Below are 17822 nucleotides of genomic sequence, written 5' to 3'. Positions count from 1 at the left end.
AGGGGAGAGCTATGCTCAGAAGTTCCAAGGTAGAGATATCAGGCTGAGGTAGTGGTAGCCAGAGAGGTACTGGTCCAGCTACTGCCTCAGTCCACAACATCACCACAGGGCATAGTGACAGAGGCTCCTTGCTCTCTGTGCTTCCAAGCTGATTTGGGTCGGGGCTGTGCCTCAGCTCTATTAATAGCCCCCTAGCCCAGCCTGCTAGCCCCAAACCCGGATGCCAGGAGCTGTGACTCAGCACCTAAAAATAACGGAGAGCAACAGCACCCCAGCCCCAACGAGCAGCTCTGTGAGGCCCTCAACCCTCACGGAGTTTTTGTCAGTCCCAGTCTCCAGTCCAGTGCCTCATACAAGTTAAGTGTGCGGTAGCTGTCCAGTCCTCCTGGGAAGACAGTAAGGATAAGTGGCGGCAGGCTCAGGGGCAGGAACTCAAGGCTAGGGGCTAGGGGAAAGGGTTTAGGGTTTGAGACTAGGACCTGGCATTCTGTCCAGGAGTCTGGACTCTGAGGTTACAAGACTGTAGCTGAGGGTCTGGGAGCTGAGAGGTTGAGGCCGCGGGGGTTGAAGAGCCCGGAGGTTATCAGGATTATGTCGGAAGGGGAGGGGAGGAAGAAGCTGCAGGACTGTGAGGCTGGGCGCCTGGGAGGGACAGAAAAGTAGGGGTGCGGGGTGGAGGCACACGGTAAGAGGTGACAGCCCCGCAGTATCAGACAGGGTGGTCGCCCCGGAGCTGAGGCCGGTAGTTGGTCAGATTGAGGGGCGGATCCGGAACAAGGAAAACTAAGAAAATGCAGTTTCAAAGGGTAGTGCGTGAAGGAGACCTGCCCGCCACAAGGCGGCGTGTACGCCCAAGGAGATTGGGAGCGGGCACTGCTGTGGCGTTGGCTCCCGACGCGCCCACGTCCTCCCCGCCCATTGCGTGCCGGCGCCCCGGTCCACCGCGCCAGCTGCACGCCAGGTACGTTGGCTTGGACCGCTGCCTGTGTGTGTCCGTGCAGGTGCGAGGGGCGGGGGCGGGGCGGCGAGAGGGAAAAGGAGCGGGGCCCGGGGGAAGAGGGGGTGGGAACACAAAGTCAAACGCACTTCCGTCAATCCCGTGACCGGAAGTGGTGAGGGGCACCTTGGGAATTGTAGTTCCCTAGGCTGCCTTGCTGTGGAGTAGGGTTTTGTTCTGAGGCGCTTGTGCTGCCCCAGGTCCCAGTCTGACAAAAGAAATTGTGAGAAGCGAACCTTCTGACCTCGCCAGCGTCTTAATTCGATTTCCTTTTGTGTGGAGACGCGAACCAGGGTGACGGTGCGGTGCGGGGGCTGAATGGTCAGCCACAGAGATCGCTCGGGTCCCTGTTTTTGCCTTAGCTCTTCCCTCCCCCTTCTACCAGACGCCTCGTCGTAGGTCCCCTTCTCACTGGTCTCCTTAACTGTGTTAACCCAGGAACTCGCGAGCAGCAAATACACTGGGGAACTTGCTCCTCGAGGGGAAGGCGGCCCTGGGAATCAGACCCTGCACGCACAGCCCACGGAGGCGAGAACTTGTGGAAATCGGAATATACCCTCAGAATCCGGAGTCAAGGACACAGGTCCCCTACCGGCACGGAAAATAGGTGGCATTCAGACGTCATGGTGACGACTGACGCGGCCCTCTTCTTGCGGCAGGTGACCACAAGGTGGAGCTACAACGCAACTCTGCGCAGCTTCCCTTGGCCACCCAGAATGTCTCCTGTGATGGCTGCTCTCCTGCTTCCCCTCTTGCAGCCCTCCCCCTTCCAGCCCAAAAATCTCCCCGTGATGACCCCTCAATGTCATTCACGTCACATACAACCAAGGATGGAACGTGCATCCCCCACCAAGCCCCAGCGCGGAAAAGATTAGACTATGACAAAACAGGAGTTAAATTTATTGAATAGACAGATTGACGCCATACAGGAACCAACCTGTTTTGAAGAAAAGTTTGTGCACAGCAAAAAGCCAGTTTAGTCACAGAATTAAATGACTAGATGGGCTCTAGCCCTCAGCATCTAGGCAGGAAAGCAGCTAAATTGCAGGGGTCAGGGGAGACAGTGAATGGAGGGGGATTGGTGACTCCATCATCTTAGTTCTCCAGGAAAGGCCATTTTGTCATCTCCTTCAGTCACTGGTCCAAGCTATCCCATCCCTAACACACTCTGTGTCTTCTACTCTAGAACACATGCACACAGGTCTGAAACTTATCTGGGCAACCTCCTTCCCACTTCTGCAGTTACATTTGCAGAGAAACGTCCCATGAGTCACTGTCTTCCTAACCTAACCTCAGGTCAAAACCCTAAGGGGAGCAGACTCCATGGAGGCTTGCAGCATGCCTACCATCTGTGCAGAGAGCCCTCATAGTTCAAAACCTCCTGTTGACAAAGTTTACCCCACCCCAACCCCACCAACTTTCCACCTCAGTCACTCTCTCTCCCTTGCTGTTAGCCAATCCAGAGAAGCCTGAGACTCTACTAGGTGGGGGTCCAGGGCTGGGCATTCACTCCATTATGAAATTGTTGATCCTGGTCAGCAGCACTGCTGTTTCCAAGCCTGGAGCAGGGGGTGGGGAGAGGGGAAGACATATAGGTAGTGACCAAAGAGAAGGCTAGAGGAGGAGAAAAATGAGGTGAGGGGAGACGGTTCTTACCAGTTTTCTCTCTCTCCTTCTTACATCTCCTAGAGAGAGAAAAAGCTTCCCATTGTGAGTTCAGCCAGCTACAGGCATGGCCTTTTGATCCCAGGTTCTGCCAAACCCTTTCCCAGGTTCAGGCCAAGTTTGTGTACAAGGAAGCTCCAATAATCTCAAAGGAACCAAACCCCCAGCTCTGGGCAGCATGTAGGAGTACGAATTGGCTCCTTCACCAGGACCATGGTGGGGGGCATGAAGACCCAGAAAGCTAGGCATGAAGCACTCACCCTTGGAGGAGGAAGGTCCACAGAAGCAGCAGGGTGGAGACACAATTGGTAATGATCCACATCATTAGGTAGGTTTGAGGGGGCTGTGGGAATAGGAATGGGCTCCTGTCAGTGGCCAGAGGCCCAAAGGTAGTATATGGGGGAAAATATGTAAGGAAGAGAGGAACAGGGTTCAGGAGGGCCAGGGATGGGAGAATGGGAGGGGTGATGGTCCCAGAGCCCTTACAATAAGCCAGACGGGGTAACGCATCTGCTGCAGCAGCTGGCAGTCGTTGGTGGTGACTGAGTCCACCCCTGCACACCAGAGCAGGGAAAAGAGCCAAGGCTTGTTCACCACGAATAGGTTCACCGAGACATTATCCTGGTGGAGTGCCCTGTGGGGATGGGAGAGAAACAGGGAATATCTAGGATCATAGGGCATGAGGCACAGGAAGCAGCCTCTGTCTGTGCTTGAAGCTACAGTGTCACTGCCAAGGAAGTCTCAGTTCTAGTTTTACATGGCAGCCCCTGAGCAAATGTAATATTCTTTGCATAGCCGAACTTTGTCTTCTAAAGGATTCCACCTACGGGGTCCTAGCTTTGCCATCTGGGGCCACACAACTGTGTCTCTCTTCTTTGTCCTAAGACAGCCCTTCAGAGATCTGAGGAACAGTGACTGTGTCCCTGAGTTATCTCCTCTCTAGGCCTGACAGCCCCAGTTCCTTCATCCGGGGCTGGGACCTGGGTTATCATTCCTTTCACTATACAAACTCTCCTCATCTGATCTTACTTTAATTTACCAATGTTTCTTTTTTTAATTTTTAAAAATCAATTTGTTTATTTTGAGAGAGAGAAAAAGAGCATGAGTGGAGGAGGGGCACAGACAGACAGAGAATTCCAAGTAGCCTCTGTGCTGTCAGCTCAAACTCATGAACTGTGAGATCACAATCTGAGCTGAGGTCAAGAGTCAGACATTCAACCAAGTGAGCCACCCAGGCGCCCCTTCTCAATGTTCCTTTCAAAGTATGGGGGCTTGCATCTGAACATGATATGCTGGTGAGCTTGGCCCAGCTTTGAGTACAGCAAAACTTCCTGGTGCCTTCTGGGCACTGTGCCTGTATGAAGGCTGTCCAGGGTCATGTTAGTTTTGGCAATGTCACCATTGAGGACTCATTATGAACACTATTCAATCACAGCCCTGGTCTTTTTCACACATGTTCCTGCTGATGCCAGTCTCTTGCCTTTGTCCAGCTGAACTTCTTTTGGAGTGCCAATGTAGGTCTTTACATCTATCCCTGTTGTTCTTCATCCCAGTATATTTGGTCCATCATCTTAGAGTGCTTAGACCTTTCAGGGCCTCGATTTCATCACCAGTGTATTTATTACTAATTCATGTCTTTTGGGAACATGCTCAGTGGTAGAGGTTGACCAGGACAAGTCTAAAGTGAGGGCCAAATCTTCCTCTATAGTGACAGCTTGTGGGAAAGGTCCTTGAAATACGTATGCTAACTGGGCTATCATATAGTCTACATTTTTTGTATCTGACCACAAGGACTTCAGAAGAGACCTTGGCAACTGCACGCTTTGCAGTCCATCGCGTTTATGGGCTGGGTCAGCTTCTGCGGCCCAGCTCACATCTGGGACTCTCTCGTCTGTCTCCCCTGATCCATCCTCCCTTGCACTTATCTTTTTGGTGAAGAATGAAAGCTAAAACTGTTCTTGTGGCCCACAAGGTCCTGCCCAGTTGGGCTCCTGCCTATCTCCCCAGCCTCACCTTCCCCTTGCTTATTAGGATGTTGTTTCTGCTCTTCTGGCAGTTCTTCTCGTTTGCTCCTTGTGACCTGTCAGGTCTCAGCCCAGACATCATGCCCTTAGCTACTTTTCCTAATGTGGCCCCTCTCTGGCCCTCACTCACAACCCTAATTGCTCTACTACATCTCCCCGTTTTATCTTCATATTATTTATCCAGTATGCATATAATTCATTCAGCTTATTATCTGTCTCTTTCACTAGTATGCTCAAAGCCTGCAACAAATACTGCCTTTTACATAGCAAGTGTTAAATATACTGATAAATATTTGTGTGAATGAATGAGTGGCCTTTGCCTTCCCCAAGGTGGCTCTTCCCTATTATTAAGTTTCACGGGGTCCCCTTGGCTCCTTTCCTCTGGCACTCACTTGATATCCAACAGTGGCAGGTCTTGATAAGGGAGATTGAGAAACTGGGGCCTCTCGGTTCTGTTGCTTCCCTGCTGTCCATATATCTGGCGCATTCTAGGTGCCCGTTGTTGGACCTTAGCGCGATCTTCATCCGGAAGCCAAAGGACCTGTGGTTCAGGGAAGATGGGCATGAAGCTGGGGAAGGTTTGGGGATTCCAGGGGCAGGGGCAGAGTGATTTGACCACAGAATAGGGTATGAGTTGAGGTGGGGCCCTGGGGAAGAGGGCACCCTCAAAATTAGCACCGTGGCCTAGGGAAGGCAGGGGATGGGGAGATTGGCAAGAGGGAGCACTTGGGGTCCTGGAAATATCACCATGGCTTGGGGCACCCTTGCACTCAGCACAGTCTCCAGTGTCTGGTTCACAAATGTGTCATGGTATGTGTGATTTCGTGGGGGGCGGCGCAAGTCAAACATGATGGAGAGGTTAAGGACTGCAGCTTCCTTCAGCAGCTCTTCTAATGTTGGGACTGTCTGGTTCTCAGCCTCCTTCCGATCAGGGTCTGACAGCCGTTTGGCCCCCCAGAAGGGTTGCCTCTATGAGAATAGAAAAATTGTTTCAAGACCAGAAGAAGCCTTTAGGCCATTCCCCCATCCTCACCATCTTCATTTGTTTCCCCAACTTGGCACCCAGCTTCTGTGCACTACTGACCCAGGGTCTTTCTTTCTCCAAACCGTGGCCCTTTCTAGACCCTCAACCACCTTAGTCTGTGACCCCAACCTCCAACCCTCCTGGTTTCCTAACTTCCTCACTCCCACTACATTTTCTCTTTGGTCTCACGGAGACTCTGGGATCTTGGCCCCTTGGTTTCCACCCAATCCATCAGCCCCTGTCTGCCATACCTATATCCCCTACCCATGGCCCATCTACAGCTTGAATCACTTTTCCACATGACCGTCAACTCCTTTCCTGCCCTGCGCACCCCACAAATCCCAAACCCTGATTCAATTCTATAACAGTCTGCCTCCCTCACACCCAAGAACTGGGGGATAGAGCACATCATGCGGATTGTCACTATATAGTCTTCTTTTACCTTCACTGCTACTTAATCATCCTTTTTTTTAAAAAGTAAGCTCTACATCCAATGCGGGGCTTGAATGCATAACCTTGAGATCAAGAGTCACATGCTCTACAAACAGAGCCAGCCAGGTGCCCCATTTAATCATCCTTTCACTTGTTCTTGTTTTGTTCCTTCTTCCATTCCTACTGTCTATTCCAAACCTCTGCCACTCTGCTCCCTTCCGCTTGTAATCAACAAATGACCTTGCCTCCTAACCACTGACATAGAAAAAGCAACCTTATCTAATACTTATTATAACGTATTTACTATGTGCCAGGCAGTGTTAGAAGTACTTTATGTGCATTGATTTATTTAATTCTCCCAATAATCCTACAAAGTAGGTACTATTATTATGCCTATTTTACAGATGAGGAAAGTGAAGCACAGAGAGACTAAGGAATGTTGCCCAGGCTCACATAGCGAGTAGGTGGTAAAGCCAGGACTCGAACCCAGACAACCCTTGGTCTTAATCACTCTGACATGTCATTGTATATAGAGTTAAATGAAAAGACAGTCAAGTTGCACAAGAATATATGAAGTGATCCTATTGGTGCAAAATGACAAGTGTGTGTGTACATATATATATGTGTATATGTATGTATGGATATATGTATAGGTACATATGGAATACGTACCCAGCTTTTAGCAATGAATATCTCAGAGGAATTGGATTATGGGAGACTTTTCAATTTTTAGGTTATTTCTCTAATGTTTAATTTTTTATGAGGAACAAGTATCGCTCTTTTTTTTTTTAAAGTAGGCTCTGCAGTGGATGTGGAGCCCAATGTGGGACTTGAACTTATGACCCTGAGATCAAGACCTGAGCTGAGATCAAGAGTCGACTGCTTAACTGATTGAGCCACCCAGGCACCCCAACATGTGTTATTTTTAAAAGCAGGAAAGGAGAGGAACTGAGAAAATAAAGTATCATTACAAATATTTTCTGTCACCTACAGAACTGAAGCCCACACTTTTGGGCCTGGCACTTTGGTGGGGGGGCTGGCATTCAAAGCCCTTTGAGACCAAGCCTCTGCTCCCCTTGCCAGTCTCAGCTCCCACTACTCCCATGAATTTCATCTCCCAGTTGCACTGAACTGCTTTTTGTTTCCTGGGACTTCTTCATACTTCTGGGCTTTACATACGCTCTTCCATCTGACTAGAATTGCTGATCCCCGCTCAGGCATTTTCTCTTGTGAAACCAATCCTGATCTTTTCCCACACCCACCCTGCCAAACACTGCCTTTGCTCTCTCTCCTCTCTGTTTTCTATAGACACTGTTATCACTCTAGGTTTCCTATTCTGATAGCCTATTGGCTAAGTTCCCTTCTTTTCTTAGAGGGAGTGACTTGAGGGCAGAGACTCTATACCTATTGCTTAGCACAGGGCTCAGAAACTACTTATCAATGAATGAGCCTTCCCCTAAGCACTCTGCAGGCAGCTGCCTCTTCCGTGAGGCTGTCCTCACCTCTAGGAACCAGGTCCCGGCATTGAGCTTCTTCAGTTCAGCACAGGAGAAGTCACTGCTGTGGGAGGAGGTTCGGGCTGGGAACACTGAGGCCACATCTGTGGTCCTGCTCAGGTGCTCATCATGCATGAGGAAGGGGATCCCATCAGAGCTGAGGGCACAAGAGGTGTCAGAGGGCTGAGCTCTAGGGCTGGCCATCATCACCCGAGCTCCCCTACTGTGCTTCTCTGTCCCCCAGTTCTCTCACCTGACCATCACATCAGTCTCGAACACAGCAGCTCCACATTCAGCTGTTTTCCTCAGTGACATCAGGGTGTTCTCAGGGGCCAGCTGGGAAAGGGAATTGGTAGGAGGGTAGCAGAGAAGGGTGGGAGCCTGGGAGCCCACAGGCCTGAATGCTGCAGCCTGGAGGAGCAGACCCTTCCCACCCTATCAGCATTCTACCCGACACTCACCATGGGGGCCCCTCGGTGTCCCACCAGACTAGGCTTGGGGGGTAAGTCTCTGGGTTCCATGATACAGGGTGAGGAGATGCACAGTGGGGCCAGGTAGATGGCCAGGGCAACTCCAAAAAATAGGAGCAGTAGCAGAACCTTGGGACCTGCGGGGAGTGGGGGGCAGGCTATGGAGAACGGGCAATGGGTGAGCTCTGGGGACAGAAAGCAGAGTGTGGGTGCAGTAAAACAGGCAGCAGGAGGCAGAAGCATGGATGGCCAGTGAGGGTATGTTGGGGAGTGGAGTTGGCACCTCTTCGATGGATACGGTAGAAGGTATCGGCCACAGGCCAGGCCAGGAGGGTGATGCCAGCAACTGCTCCAATATGAAGGAACGGGGCTGTGGCCTGTGGACAAGAGTTAGTGAGTAGGGGTCTTCTCTCCAGTGCCCCTCTCCTTCTCCTAGGATCTGACTTTTGGAGTTCAGAGCTACTTGCAGCCGTAGGGGACCAGGGAGCAAGATATGTCCAGAGGTTGGCCACAGGCCAAGGCTCCCACCTAAGCGTTGGAGATCAGCCACTCACCTGCAGTGACAGACGTAAGCTACGCCACTCCTGCTGCCATTGGACATCCAGTCCCACGAGGCCAGCGGCCACAAGAAGCATGATGAGGAGCAGCAGCATCTGGGGAACCAGAGATGAATGGGGTCTTCTTTGTGAGCCTGGGGCTCCCTGGACTGCCCCTTCTCTCTTTACCCCTGCGCATCTAAGTTCCTTCTTTCACTCAACAAATATTTACTGGGCTTCAGGTCCTGAGCTTGAGTCCACGGGTAGAATATTGAGGGGCTCGCGAAAATAGCTGGCCAAACCCTGGGCCCCGTGGTCCCCTCTTCCCTCTCACTCCCACCCGCGCTCTTACCTTGTGGACACTGTGCAGATGCAGAGGCTGGCCACAGAGCCGCAGGAGCAGGGCCAGGAGCTGGAAACAGAGGGTGGTGGGAGGAATGAGGTACCAAGAGGGGTCACTGAGGTGGGCTTCCCAGGTTCCTAGGCTGATACCTCCTCCCTCCCCTCCCCTCAGTGGCCAGGGTTGAAGCTGAGCAGGAAGGGAGGATTGAGGTGGGGGTAAGATGGGCTGCTCCCTGACCCACCAATAGCAGGGATGCATATGTGACAAGTAGAGAGATGACCAGCAGAAATGCCAGGGACCAGTCCATCCAGTGTCCCCAGTGTTGGAACAGGAATCTGTGGGAGGGGAGAGAGAGGTATCTGAGTCGGGGAAGGGGTGTTAATAGTGGCCTGAGGAGAGCTGGGGTGGGTGGGTCCAGAAGGTGGACTAGAAGGGAGTGAGGGGGAAGCCCTTCATGGGGCTAGGGGCTCCAAGGACTGGGGAGACTTCGTGGGGGAATTTTCTAAGGAGGTTGGGTAGCAGGGCAGCTGGGCAGGGCTGGGAATGACTGAGCACCCAGGGGTCCCAAAGTGGGGCGCAGATTAATACATATGCTGAGGAAAGGGGGGGTCCATGACACACTCATTGAAGTTGTGCAGGTCATTGAGAAGGATGAGCCCGATGTACAGCCAGCCCAAGGAGAGGAGAAAGGTGAGGAAGAGCAGGCCAAACCAGATACAGTCGCACTGCAAAGGGAGAGAAGCTCACAGCCGATCCCCACTTCCAGCTCAGAGTCCCCAATGGATGACAGCTCCATGGGGCTTCCTGCCAGGCGTTGGGCTGCTCTGCTCTGCTCCTCTGGCAGAGAGAAATTTTCTTCCTGGGGAGAGAAAGCCCCTTCCTCCACCCCCCCACCAGCTGCCACTGAGCACACTTGGTCTCCTTATCCCCTCCAGGCGGCCTCTGCCTCGGACTTCCAGTCCCCCCATCCCTACTCCACCTTGCTGGTTTGCATCCTCTCTTTGGGGCATTTCCTCCAGTGGCAGCTATACAGGCAGTGGAGGCAGCGGGCCCAGACGGAGCAGCAGCCGGGGGACTCGGCCATGGCGAGGGCCTGGGGAAGGGACACTGGGCCATCAGGGACCCTGGCAGAAGACAGATCCCAGTCTCCCTCCCAGTGTATCTGAGGAGCTCAGGGGGAGGAGCAGAAGCCTGGGCTGCTACTCAGCAACAGAGGTCATAGGGCTGCCGGAAGTGCCAGATTAGATGAGGAGGTGAGCAAAGGGGGATAATCTCTGGGGTCTTTCTTTTCCTTTAATCTGGATACCTGGAAAGTAGGTGGGACCACCAGGAGATCCGGCCTCTTTGTAGGCAGAGTGCATACCCACCCTCTCCAACTCCTCCCCATTTAACAGCATGCATCCAGCTTTGCTGATAGAGTGCTTGCCCAAAGAGAAACTGCCCAGGGTGGGGCAAATTCAATTTAGCAAGTTGAGGCAGATCTGGCCAAGCTTCAGGCAGCACCATGGTAAGGAACTTTCCACCCCAGGAACCAAGAGCAACCTGAAGCAGAGGTTCTAGTTCTGACCTGGGGCTAAGGGAGGCCGGCTAGTGGGCCAGTTGCTATGGATACAGAGATTGCATACACCACAAAGCCCGACTATAAGATTCTCAGTCTCCACCTCCCAGGGGTCAAGGGGGCACTGCCTATAACAGGAAGACTTGAGGGAACTAGGTTGCCTGAGTCACTCCCAGCCTTCTGAAGGAACCACTTTCCTGCCTGCACACACCTGGAAAATCTAAGCCCTCTGGCCTCAGTCCTGTCCCTTCCTGCCCAGTCATACCCCCACCCCAGCCAGGAACCCAGTTTCCACCTTCCCTGTTTTAGGGGCCACACCCTCTGAGATCGCTTGGGTGAAGGTACAACAAATACTGGTCAAAGGTATGTGTGGAGGGGTGTGGTTGTGTTGGGGCCAGGGATCATTGGACCTTGCGCTTTTGGGTCAGGCTAAGAGCTGGCTGGCTTACTGATCCCCAAACTAGACTGGGTGTGTGATTGTCATTCTACATTGAGAGGGTGCGATTTGTGTCAGCTTTGTATGTATGTGTGCACTAGTGGCTGTTGGTACTGGGTTTGAGTGTATAAAGGAGCCCCTGGATATACCCGAAGTGTGTGTGGTCTGAGGGACATGACCCCTTGTCATCTGGGCTTCCCTAAGGCTGTGGAGTCTTAGAGGGTACAGTGTGGTGGGGTCCCTGAAAGGAGGGAGGGTGTGGCTGCTCCTGAAACTGCCCTTCTTACCCCATGCGTGCCTTGGGAAAGGAGGATTAGGGGGTAGGAAGTGGAGGGGTAGGGGGCTGTAGCTGGGGGAAGAAAAACTCTCCCCCCTCTGAGACCCCTTTCAGGAAAAAGCCATCCTAAAGGGAGACCCCTGCTTCTTTCCATCCTGGGACTGGCTTCCAGTAGCCTGCCCTGGGTTCCATCCACACTCCCTGCCTCCCTTAAGGTCTTGCCCCTGTACCCCAGACACTGCTTTCCAGAGTCCTACCTCCCTCCAGGGTCTGAGCAGTCTGAAAACCTGAATCAGGGGAGCTGAGCAGGGGTGCTGCTCAATCCCTGGGCCCAATCCCTGCCAGTGGGAGCCTGTCTCCACCCCACCAGCCATGGCTGTAACCCTGAGCCTTCCCAAGCCCTCACACCTTTTCTCAGCAGCAGCTCCGCTCTGCTCTCTGCTCTGCACTGCTTCCCAGCTTCTCTCCGAGTTGTCTGCCTCCTCCTTCTTCCAGTCCTTGGCTCAGCCCCACTGGTCAAACAGGTGGCAGTGTTGCCACCTACAGGAGGCTGCGCGGGTTCTCTCTGAAGGCCCCCAGCTGCTCTATGGCCAGTGCCCAGCCGGGGTGGGAAGATGGGAGGGAGGAAGGGAGGGAGAGCAGAGCTGCTTCTTTACTTGCTGCCGGTCAGGGGGCTTGGGGTGAGGAATTCTTTTGTGCAGCCTTCCCCCATCCCTCTGTCCCTCCTCCTGTTCCCCTCTCAGTCACTGCCAGGGCTTTGTCCAGACTCAGGGAGGCGAGGGCTGAGGGCACTGGCGGCGGGGGTGGGGTGGGGGGGTGAGCACACAACTCTGCAACTTGGCAGTGAGGAGAAGGGGCCCAGCCAACCCCCGGGAAGGGGTGTGTGTGTGTGTGTGTGTGTGTGTGTGTGTGTGTGTGTGTAGGTCTAGCATTTCCCTCAAGCTCTCTGGGAGGACAGCCTTGATTCATCAGTTTCCCTCTCCTCCTGGGATCCTACTTCTACTTCTGTAAGGTACATCTAGAAGATACAGGGTTTCAAGCTACTTCCTGAACTCTGGGCAGCACACTAGCAGCCCTTCCCTTCCCCTTATCACCCCAGATGGGAGCTGATGATTCAGGATGTAAAGAGACTTGTGTCATTCCTGTTGTCTTGTCCCCAAGGTATCTAAAGTCTCTCTCCAGGAATCATTTGAAGAGTATAGTGTGAGGGTCGCAAGCCTGTGCAAGATGAATATGTACAAAACATGCTGTTACTATACATACCATCAGCACAAGAAGGTTGGCTAGCATGCAAGAGTCAGCTTAGTGCTAACGCACAGGGCTAGGGGTGAGATGAGGGCCTGGGGGACTGGCTTGACAGACCATTCCTGTTTACCTTTTGGCTGATGCAGTGGCTCAAAGCCTGGGGCGGGGCTTGCAGTGTTGGTGGGAAAAAGTCTTCACTGGGAATAAACTCGCTTACCCCTCCCCTGACACGTACTGGATTTGGAACAGTGAGAAGGAAGACTAGCTTCTCTTATGCCAAGAGCTGGCCCCCCTCCCTCTGCCTTCCCATTGTATCCAGGGTCTCTAGCTGGCAATGGCAGAGGCTCCTTTGCTCCCCCATCATTAAAATGCAAAGAGAAGCGGTGCTGCTGGCTGGCAGGACACCAGAGAGGGCTGCCTGGCCACCTAGTCCTCCTGCAGGCTTCATTTTAACAGGTTATCCTTCAGTTTCCTTTGCTTGGGGTCCAGTGGATTCTAGATGAGCCCTAACTTTCATGTGCCCAGTTCCAGGGGGTGCTTTGGGAGCTTTTAGTTGGGTGGGGGGAGGGGACTGGGATTCATAATGCATGGATAGTTAACCCAGGGCTTGCAAGCTCCTCAAAAGGCTGCAAGGTCAGTCAGCAGCCTGTTTGGCATTCCACGGCTGGCCTCGTTTTCGCTTTGAGCAGAGATAGAAAACCCTGATGCATAGTAAGGAGAAAGCAACACCCCCCCTTTTCCCTTTTCAAAGGAGACAGCAAGCAGCCAGTACTGTGCTGTCCTGGGAATGGGCAGCAGTGTGGTCCCACACCCGTGCACTATGCCAAGAAATCGGGCTCTTAGGGCATTAGAAACAGCTACCACGGCCACCCTAGATTTTCACGAGAAGCTATGGTATAAGCTAAATGTGGGTTCAGGTTAGCTGTCACAAGGCAGTGAGGCTGGGGTACTTGCACTGATTCTCCTTGATAGTGTTCACAGGGGCCGAGGAGCACAGGCATTTCTCCTTGTAGCACAAAGGATCTTTCCAAATAGTGGCTAGACTAAGATTTATTTATTTACTTAATATTAACATTTTAAAAGATTTCATTTACCACAGTAACATGGAAGACAACCCAGCACACTGTTAAAACACTTAAAATCCAGAGATGGTCAGGGCAGGAAATATCCCAAATAGCGCCTCCATTCCTGATGTGGGATGAAAGATTGGTGCCAAGCCTCCAACTTTGGCCAGGCTCTGCCATTAAGCAGACAACCCAGAGGTAAGACGGCCGTGGCCTCATCCACAGCAGCAGGGTGGCCTTACCTGCTCACAAAAAAGAAAGGGCTATATTGTACTGAGGATTTGGTTCCTGGTGAGTCATCAAGAATATCAGGTGGTTCTTTCTTCAGCAGGTGACTTAGCATCTTTCTGGAGCAGAGAACAGTAGCCTGGGGCCAGGGGGCTGGAGAGCGAGGGTCAACATCCAACAAAGATTTCCCTCCTTTTGGTAACATGCTGTCCCCATTTTTTTTTCCGACAGCAAGAGCCCTGAAATCCAGAGGAGTCATTAAAAAACTCCTTCTGGCTGCAACCTGAAAGCATCTCCCAAGCCTGACGGGGGCAGAGATGACAAGTCCAACTTCAGTGGGTTTCTTCTTCAATAGGGGAGCAGCCAGAGAAGAAGCTGATATTACTGGCCAGAGCTCGTTTCTTTTTCTTCCCTGGAACTTTATTTTCTTGGGACTCTGCTACCTGTTTTGATTCTGGGAGGCCAAGGGACGAGGCAGCAGGAGTCATCTTTAACAGCACCTGCTCCACATCACACATCTCTTTGAGGATCTAGAAAGGACAGAGACATGTATAACTAGATCTTGGGTAGGGGCAGAGGCTCAGCTCAGCCTCACCACTACAAATGCTCAGCACACGGTAGTATGAGGTGTTCCCCACGATAGGTCTATTGAAAAGAAAAAGAAAAACTGGCCTATGCCCAAGTCCCACTTCCCAGCAAGCTGACTGTAGCTCTGCCCCCTTTCTCCCACTGCACTGCTGAGAAGAATGCTAATACAGTTGGAAATGCCTGCTTTTAGCCCACCTACCTTGCTGTTGGGAGTGGCACAGACAGGGTTAAAGAAGCTCAGTCCTGGGGTAACCTCTGTGGGGTCCTCCAGTTTGAAAGAGCCTTCGGAATCCTGGGTGGGCTCAGCAGTGCCCAAGCTATCCTGAGAATCAGACATGCCTATTAGAAATGTGGCTACGAGGGTTACAAAATCAGTCTGCTCCTCTTTAACCAGTGAGGTACCAGCTCTGAGGGCCTCATCTGCCAGTCTAAGCAAGTCTCAGGGAGTCCTGCTTGGGGTTTCTTACTGTTGCAATGCTCAAAGGCAGCTCCTGAAGGCAGGGGACTGGGTAGGACAGTGGCACAGGGCACATCACAAAGCAAGGTTTAAAACAAGGCCAAGCCTTGGTCATTTCTTTCATTAACCTTCTATAGTCTGCAATACCCTTGTTAGCATGTCTACAGGGTGTTGCCTGTATTGAGTCTTCCTTTCAGAGAAGGCAACTAAGGCCAAGAGTGAAAAGTTACTTAGGTAACAAGGAGACTGTGGTAGAGCTTGGATTAGAATTATAGCCTGTTGTCATGGAAACAAAACTGGATCGAGAGTCAGGAAGCCTGAGGTCTAATCTTAGCTGTCATGACCAGCTGTGCAATATCAGGTGAGCCACTTAAGCTTATCTCTGGGTCTTAGTTTACTTCCTTGTATAATGGGAGCATTGGACTAGATGAGTGGTTTTAGAACTGAAATCCTTAAGAGGAAGCCCAATACATAAACTAGTAAAGAGAAAGTTACTTTGATTGAAATGAGGTCAAACCGGGCCAGGCCATGGTCCTCGGTTCAAGAAACACTTCCATGGAGCCACTATGGTAGACTCCAGAACCCAAACTGAAAAAGCCACAGGAACAGAGAATCCTTAAGGTGCCTGCTACTTCTACTTCTAGCTTGAACCCCAGCTTGCCACGTTAGTCTTCTAATAACTACCTTCCTTAGAAGTCATTTTAATAGAAGAGCCGGCAGAACCCTTTACATGCAGATGTTCAAGAGATGTATGATGAACGATCATTATCCTAAGCTCACTAGAGTTGTTGTATATCACATAGAGAGCTGTAGGAATAGGATTTTGCCATGGGTACAGGTAGGTGTAGGCAGCCTTTGTTTCCCTGAGTTTGCTATTCCTGAGAATATAAGGAGGACAGTTACAATTAGCTTGGCCCACAACAGTGACTATTTGAAAGACCAAGTTCCTGCAGGTCTTTCCTAAAGCCATGGAATAGCTGGTTCCCATGGAGAGGATCTAAGCAACTAATTATCTCAAGATGTCAGAAGGATTAAACTCCTTCCTGGAAGTTGCCATGTGGCCCTTACAGTTCCAGCTAAGCTTCTGGGCTAGTTTGGTCCTGCGTGTCTATGTGCCTGTAGTTGCCTGCTTTCCTGTTCCTTGTTCCTGCCTCAGAAACAGCACCACAGCTTTATAGCCAAGGGTCGGGGTAGGGAGCTGCCCATCTGGAAATCTCCTGGGATGGGCTGTGGTTTCTACAGTCAAATGCTCTAACCCTGAGCTATACCCTCTCTTGGGCTGTGGTTTCTGAAGGGGGTATGTGGACAGGCTGGCAGCGAGGAGGGACGGAGAAGGGAAATGTCTCTGGTTGCACAGGACCAGAGAAGGAGAGGATGAGCTGTGCAGGAGACTCCAGGTTTCACGATGGTGGGAACCAGTGGGGCATCTGAAGGGACGGCGAGGGGCAACATGGCTGATCTTACCTTGTCTTGCTGACGGTTCCTACATTTTGTGGGGTCACAGCTGCAGTCTGTGTCACAGTCTGACTTTTGTCTCCTGCACCCACACTGTTTGTTCCCACACCAGCCCTTGCAGGAACACTGCAAAAATGGGTGTGTAGAAAGATACATTACCAAAAGGGTTAGAAGACTAACATGCCTTCCCTTCCTTTGCAAGCCATTTCAGGAAAAAAAAAATGTAAAGTACCATCGACTTTACCATGCTTCTATCTCCTCAGTCCCCTCTTCTTTAGTGAAACAATGATCATCAGAACCATGAGAGGCTCTCTAAGAACAAGTCACACTAGACAGATCCATTTTCTTGTTAGGATAGCATAGTTGAAAGACAGGCCAGAGTGATACCATCAAAACGCAGACTAACTGGCAGACTCTCATGACAATTTAATGTTCAAAGCAAAGAACTGCAGGGTGGATGGTAGGAGGGTTAGGGATATTTAAGGACCGAGTATAGTTGATCGATATCTCTCAATCTACCCAGCTGTACTTGCATCCAACTCACATTTCTACAGTTTGTTTAGTGTTGGCCTGGGCTAGTCCACAGCCGTTGAGTCAGTTAACATTTTAATAAATCACTGATGACATGAAATAAAGCCATTTAAATTTGTGTAGCACTTTATAGTTTCCAGAGTACTTTCATATACATAAATACAGAATCTTATTGGAATCTCATAGCCAGTTGACAAGGTAGGCATGTTTATCGGCTGTAACAACACAAAACTGGAAGGGTGACTAATAAGTAAGATAGCAGAATCACAATTCAAAAATATTTTGACAGAGTGGAATTATGGGCTACAAGTAGAAAGAAAAGTTATAGCAAGAATAAGCATAAGTCTGGCATCCAGGTTCTCCCCATATCAGCCATATAAATATATTGTGGGAGTAGATCTGGCTTAAAAGTATTTGGTGCAAAAAGGGCCTAAGGATGTGAAATATCAGGAAGCTCCATGCGTCAACAGTGTGAAGTAGCTGTCAAAAAGCAAATGAGTCAGGGGCGCCTGGATGGTTCAGTTGGTTGAGTGTCTGACTTTTGATTTTGGCTCAGGCCGTGATCCCAGGGTCCTGGGATTGAATGCCTGCATCGGGCTCTGTGCAGACTGTGGAGACTGCTTGAGATTCTCTCTTTCTCTCAAAAATAAAAAAAAAGCAAATCAGTCACATAGAAATTTGGAGTTTGGAAATCATGGGGAACAACTGCTTCACTAGACCTGGTATCAATCAGACCCCATTTGAAATAATACACCCTATATTGGGCATCATAATTTTTTCCAAGTATATCCAAGCATAGACAAGAAAATCCACTCATGTTCTTATTCTTCCCTTAATAACTAAAATACAGATATAACTAAAGCCTATTACCTACCCTTTCTTGATCCCATTCACCTCCCGCTCTTGAATTAGGTGTTTATTATTCCCACGCAGCTCTTTGTACCACGAATGAGTTTCCATAAAAAAAATAAGGAATTATCTTACATCTTTTTAAAC

General features: G+C 50.9%; 2 protein-coding genes across 3 annotated transcripts in view; both read right to left on the bottom strand.

Moving 5' to 3' along the window:
* Positions 1-1880: 1880 nt before the first annotated feature.
* On the bottom strand, positions 1881-11911 carry GDPD2 (glycerophosphodiester phosphodiesterase domain containing 2). 2 transcript variants are annotated; one of them, XM_029930857.1, is made up of 16 exons: positions 11667-11911; positions 9967-10080; positions 9609-9712; positions 9229-9322; positions 8997-9056; positions 8663-8761; positions 8392-8485; positions 8100-8245; positions 7892-7974; positions 7645-7795; positions 5434-5655; positions 5079-5227; positions 3149-3296; positions 2923-3005; positions 2654-2682; positions 1881-2556 (listed from the first exon to the last, which is right to left on the bottom strand). In XM_029930857.1, the coding sequence occupies exons 2-16, from the start codon at positions 10069-10071 to the stop codon at positions 2504-2506; spliced, it is 1620 nt and encodes a 539-aa protein (XP_029786717.1). In that variant the 5' UTR covers positions 10072-10080; positions 11667-11911; the 3' UTR covers positions 1881-2503. The 2 variants fall into 2 exon arrangements, with proteins under 2 accessions (XP_029786717.1, XP_029786718.1); XM_029930858.1 differs by lacking the exon at positions 9967-10080 and having other exon boundaries at positions 11667-11909.
* A 1634-nt stretch (positions 11912-13545) lies between these two features.
* The window catches only part of KIF4A (kinesin family member 4A), a 123905-nt gene continuing 119628 nt past the window's right edge, over positions 13546-17822 (bottom strand). Inside the window, exons 28-30 of the mRNA XM_029929997.1 lie at positions 16305-16421; positions 14583-14705; positions 13546-14325 (exon numbers count right to left, since the gene is read on the bottom strand). Coding sequence (XP_029785857.1) covers positions 14128-14325; positions 14583-14705; positions 16305-16421 — 438 coding nt within the window. The 3' untranslated portion in view covers positions 13546-14127. The remainder of the gene's footprint in view (positions 14326-14582; positions 14706-16304; positions 16422-17822) is intronic.

This window comes from Suricata suricatta, chromosome X (genome assembly GCF_006229205.1).
Source record: "Suricata suricatta isolate VVHF042 chromosome X, meerkat_22Aug2017_6uvM2_HiC, whole genome shotgun sequence".
Lineage (NCBI taxonomy): Eukaryota > Metazoa > Chordata > Mammalia > Carnivora > Herpestidae > Suricata > Suricata suricatta.
Note: the sequence above shows the minus strand (reverse complement) of the source record. Positions and strands in the feature narration are given on the sequence as shown.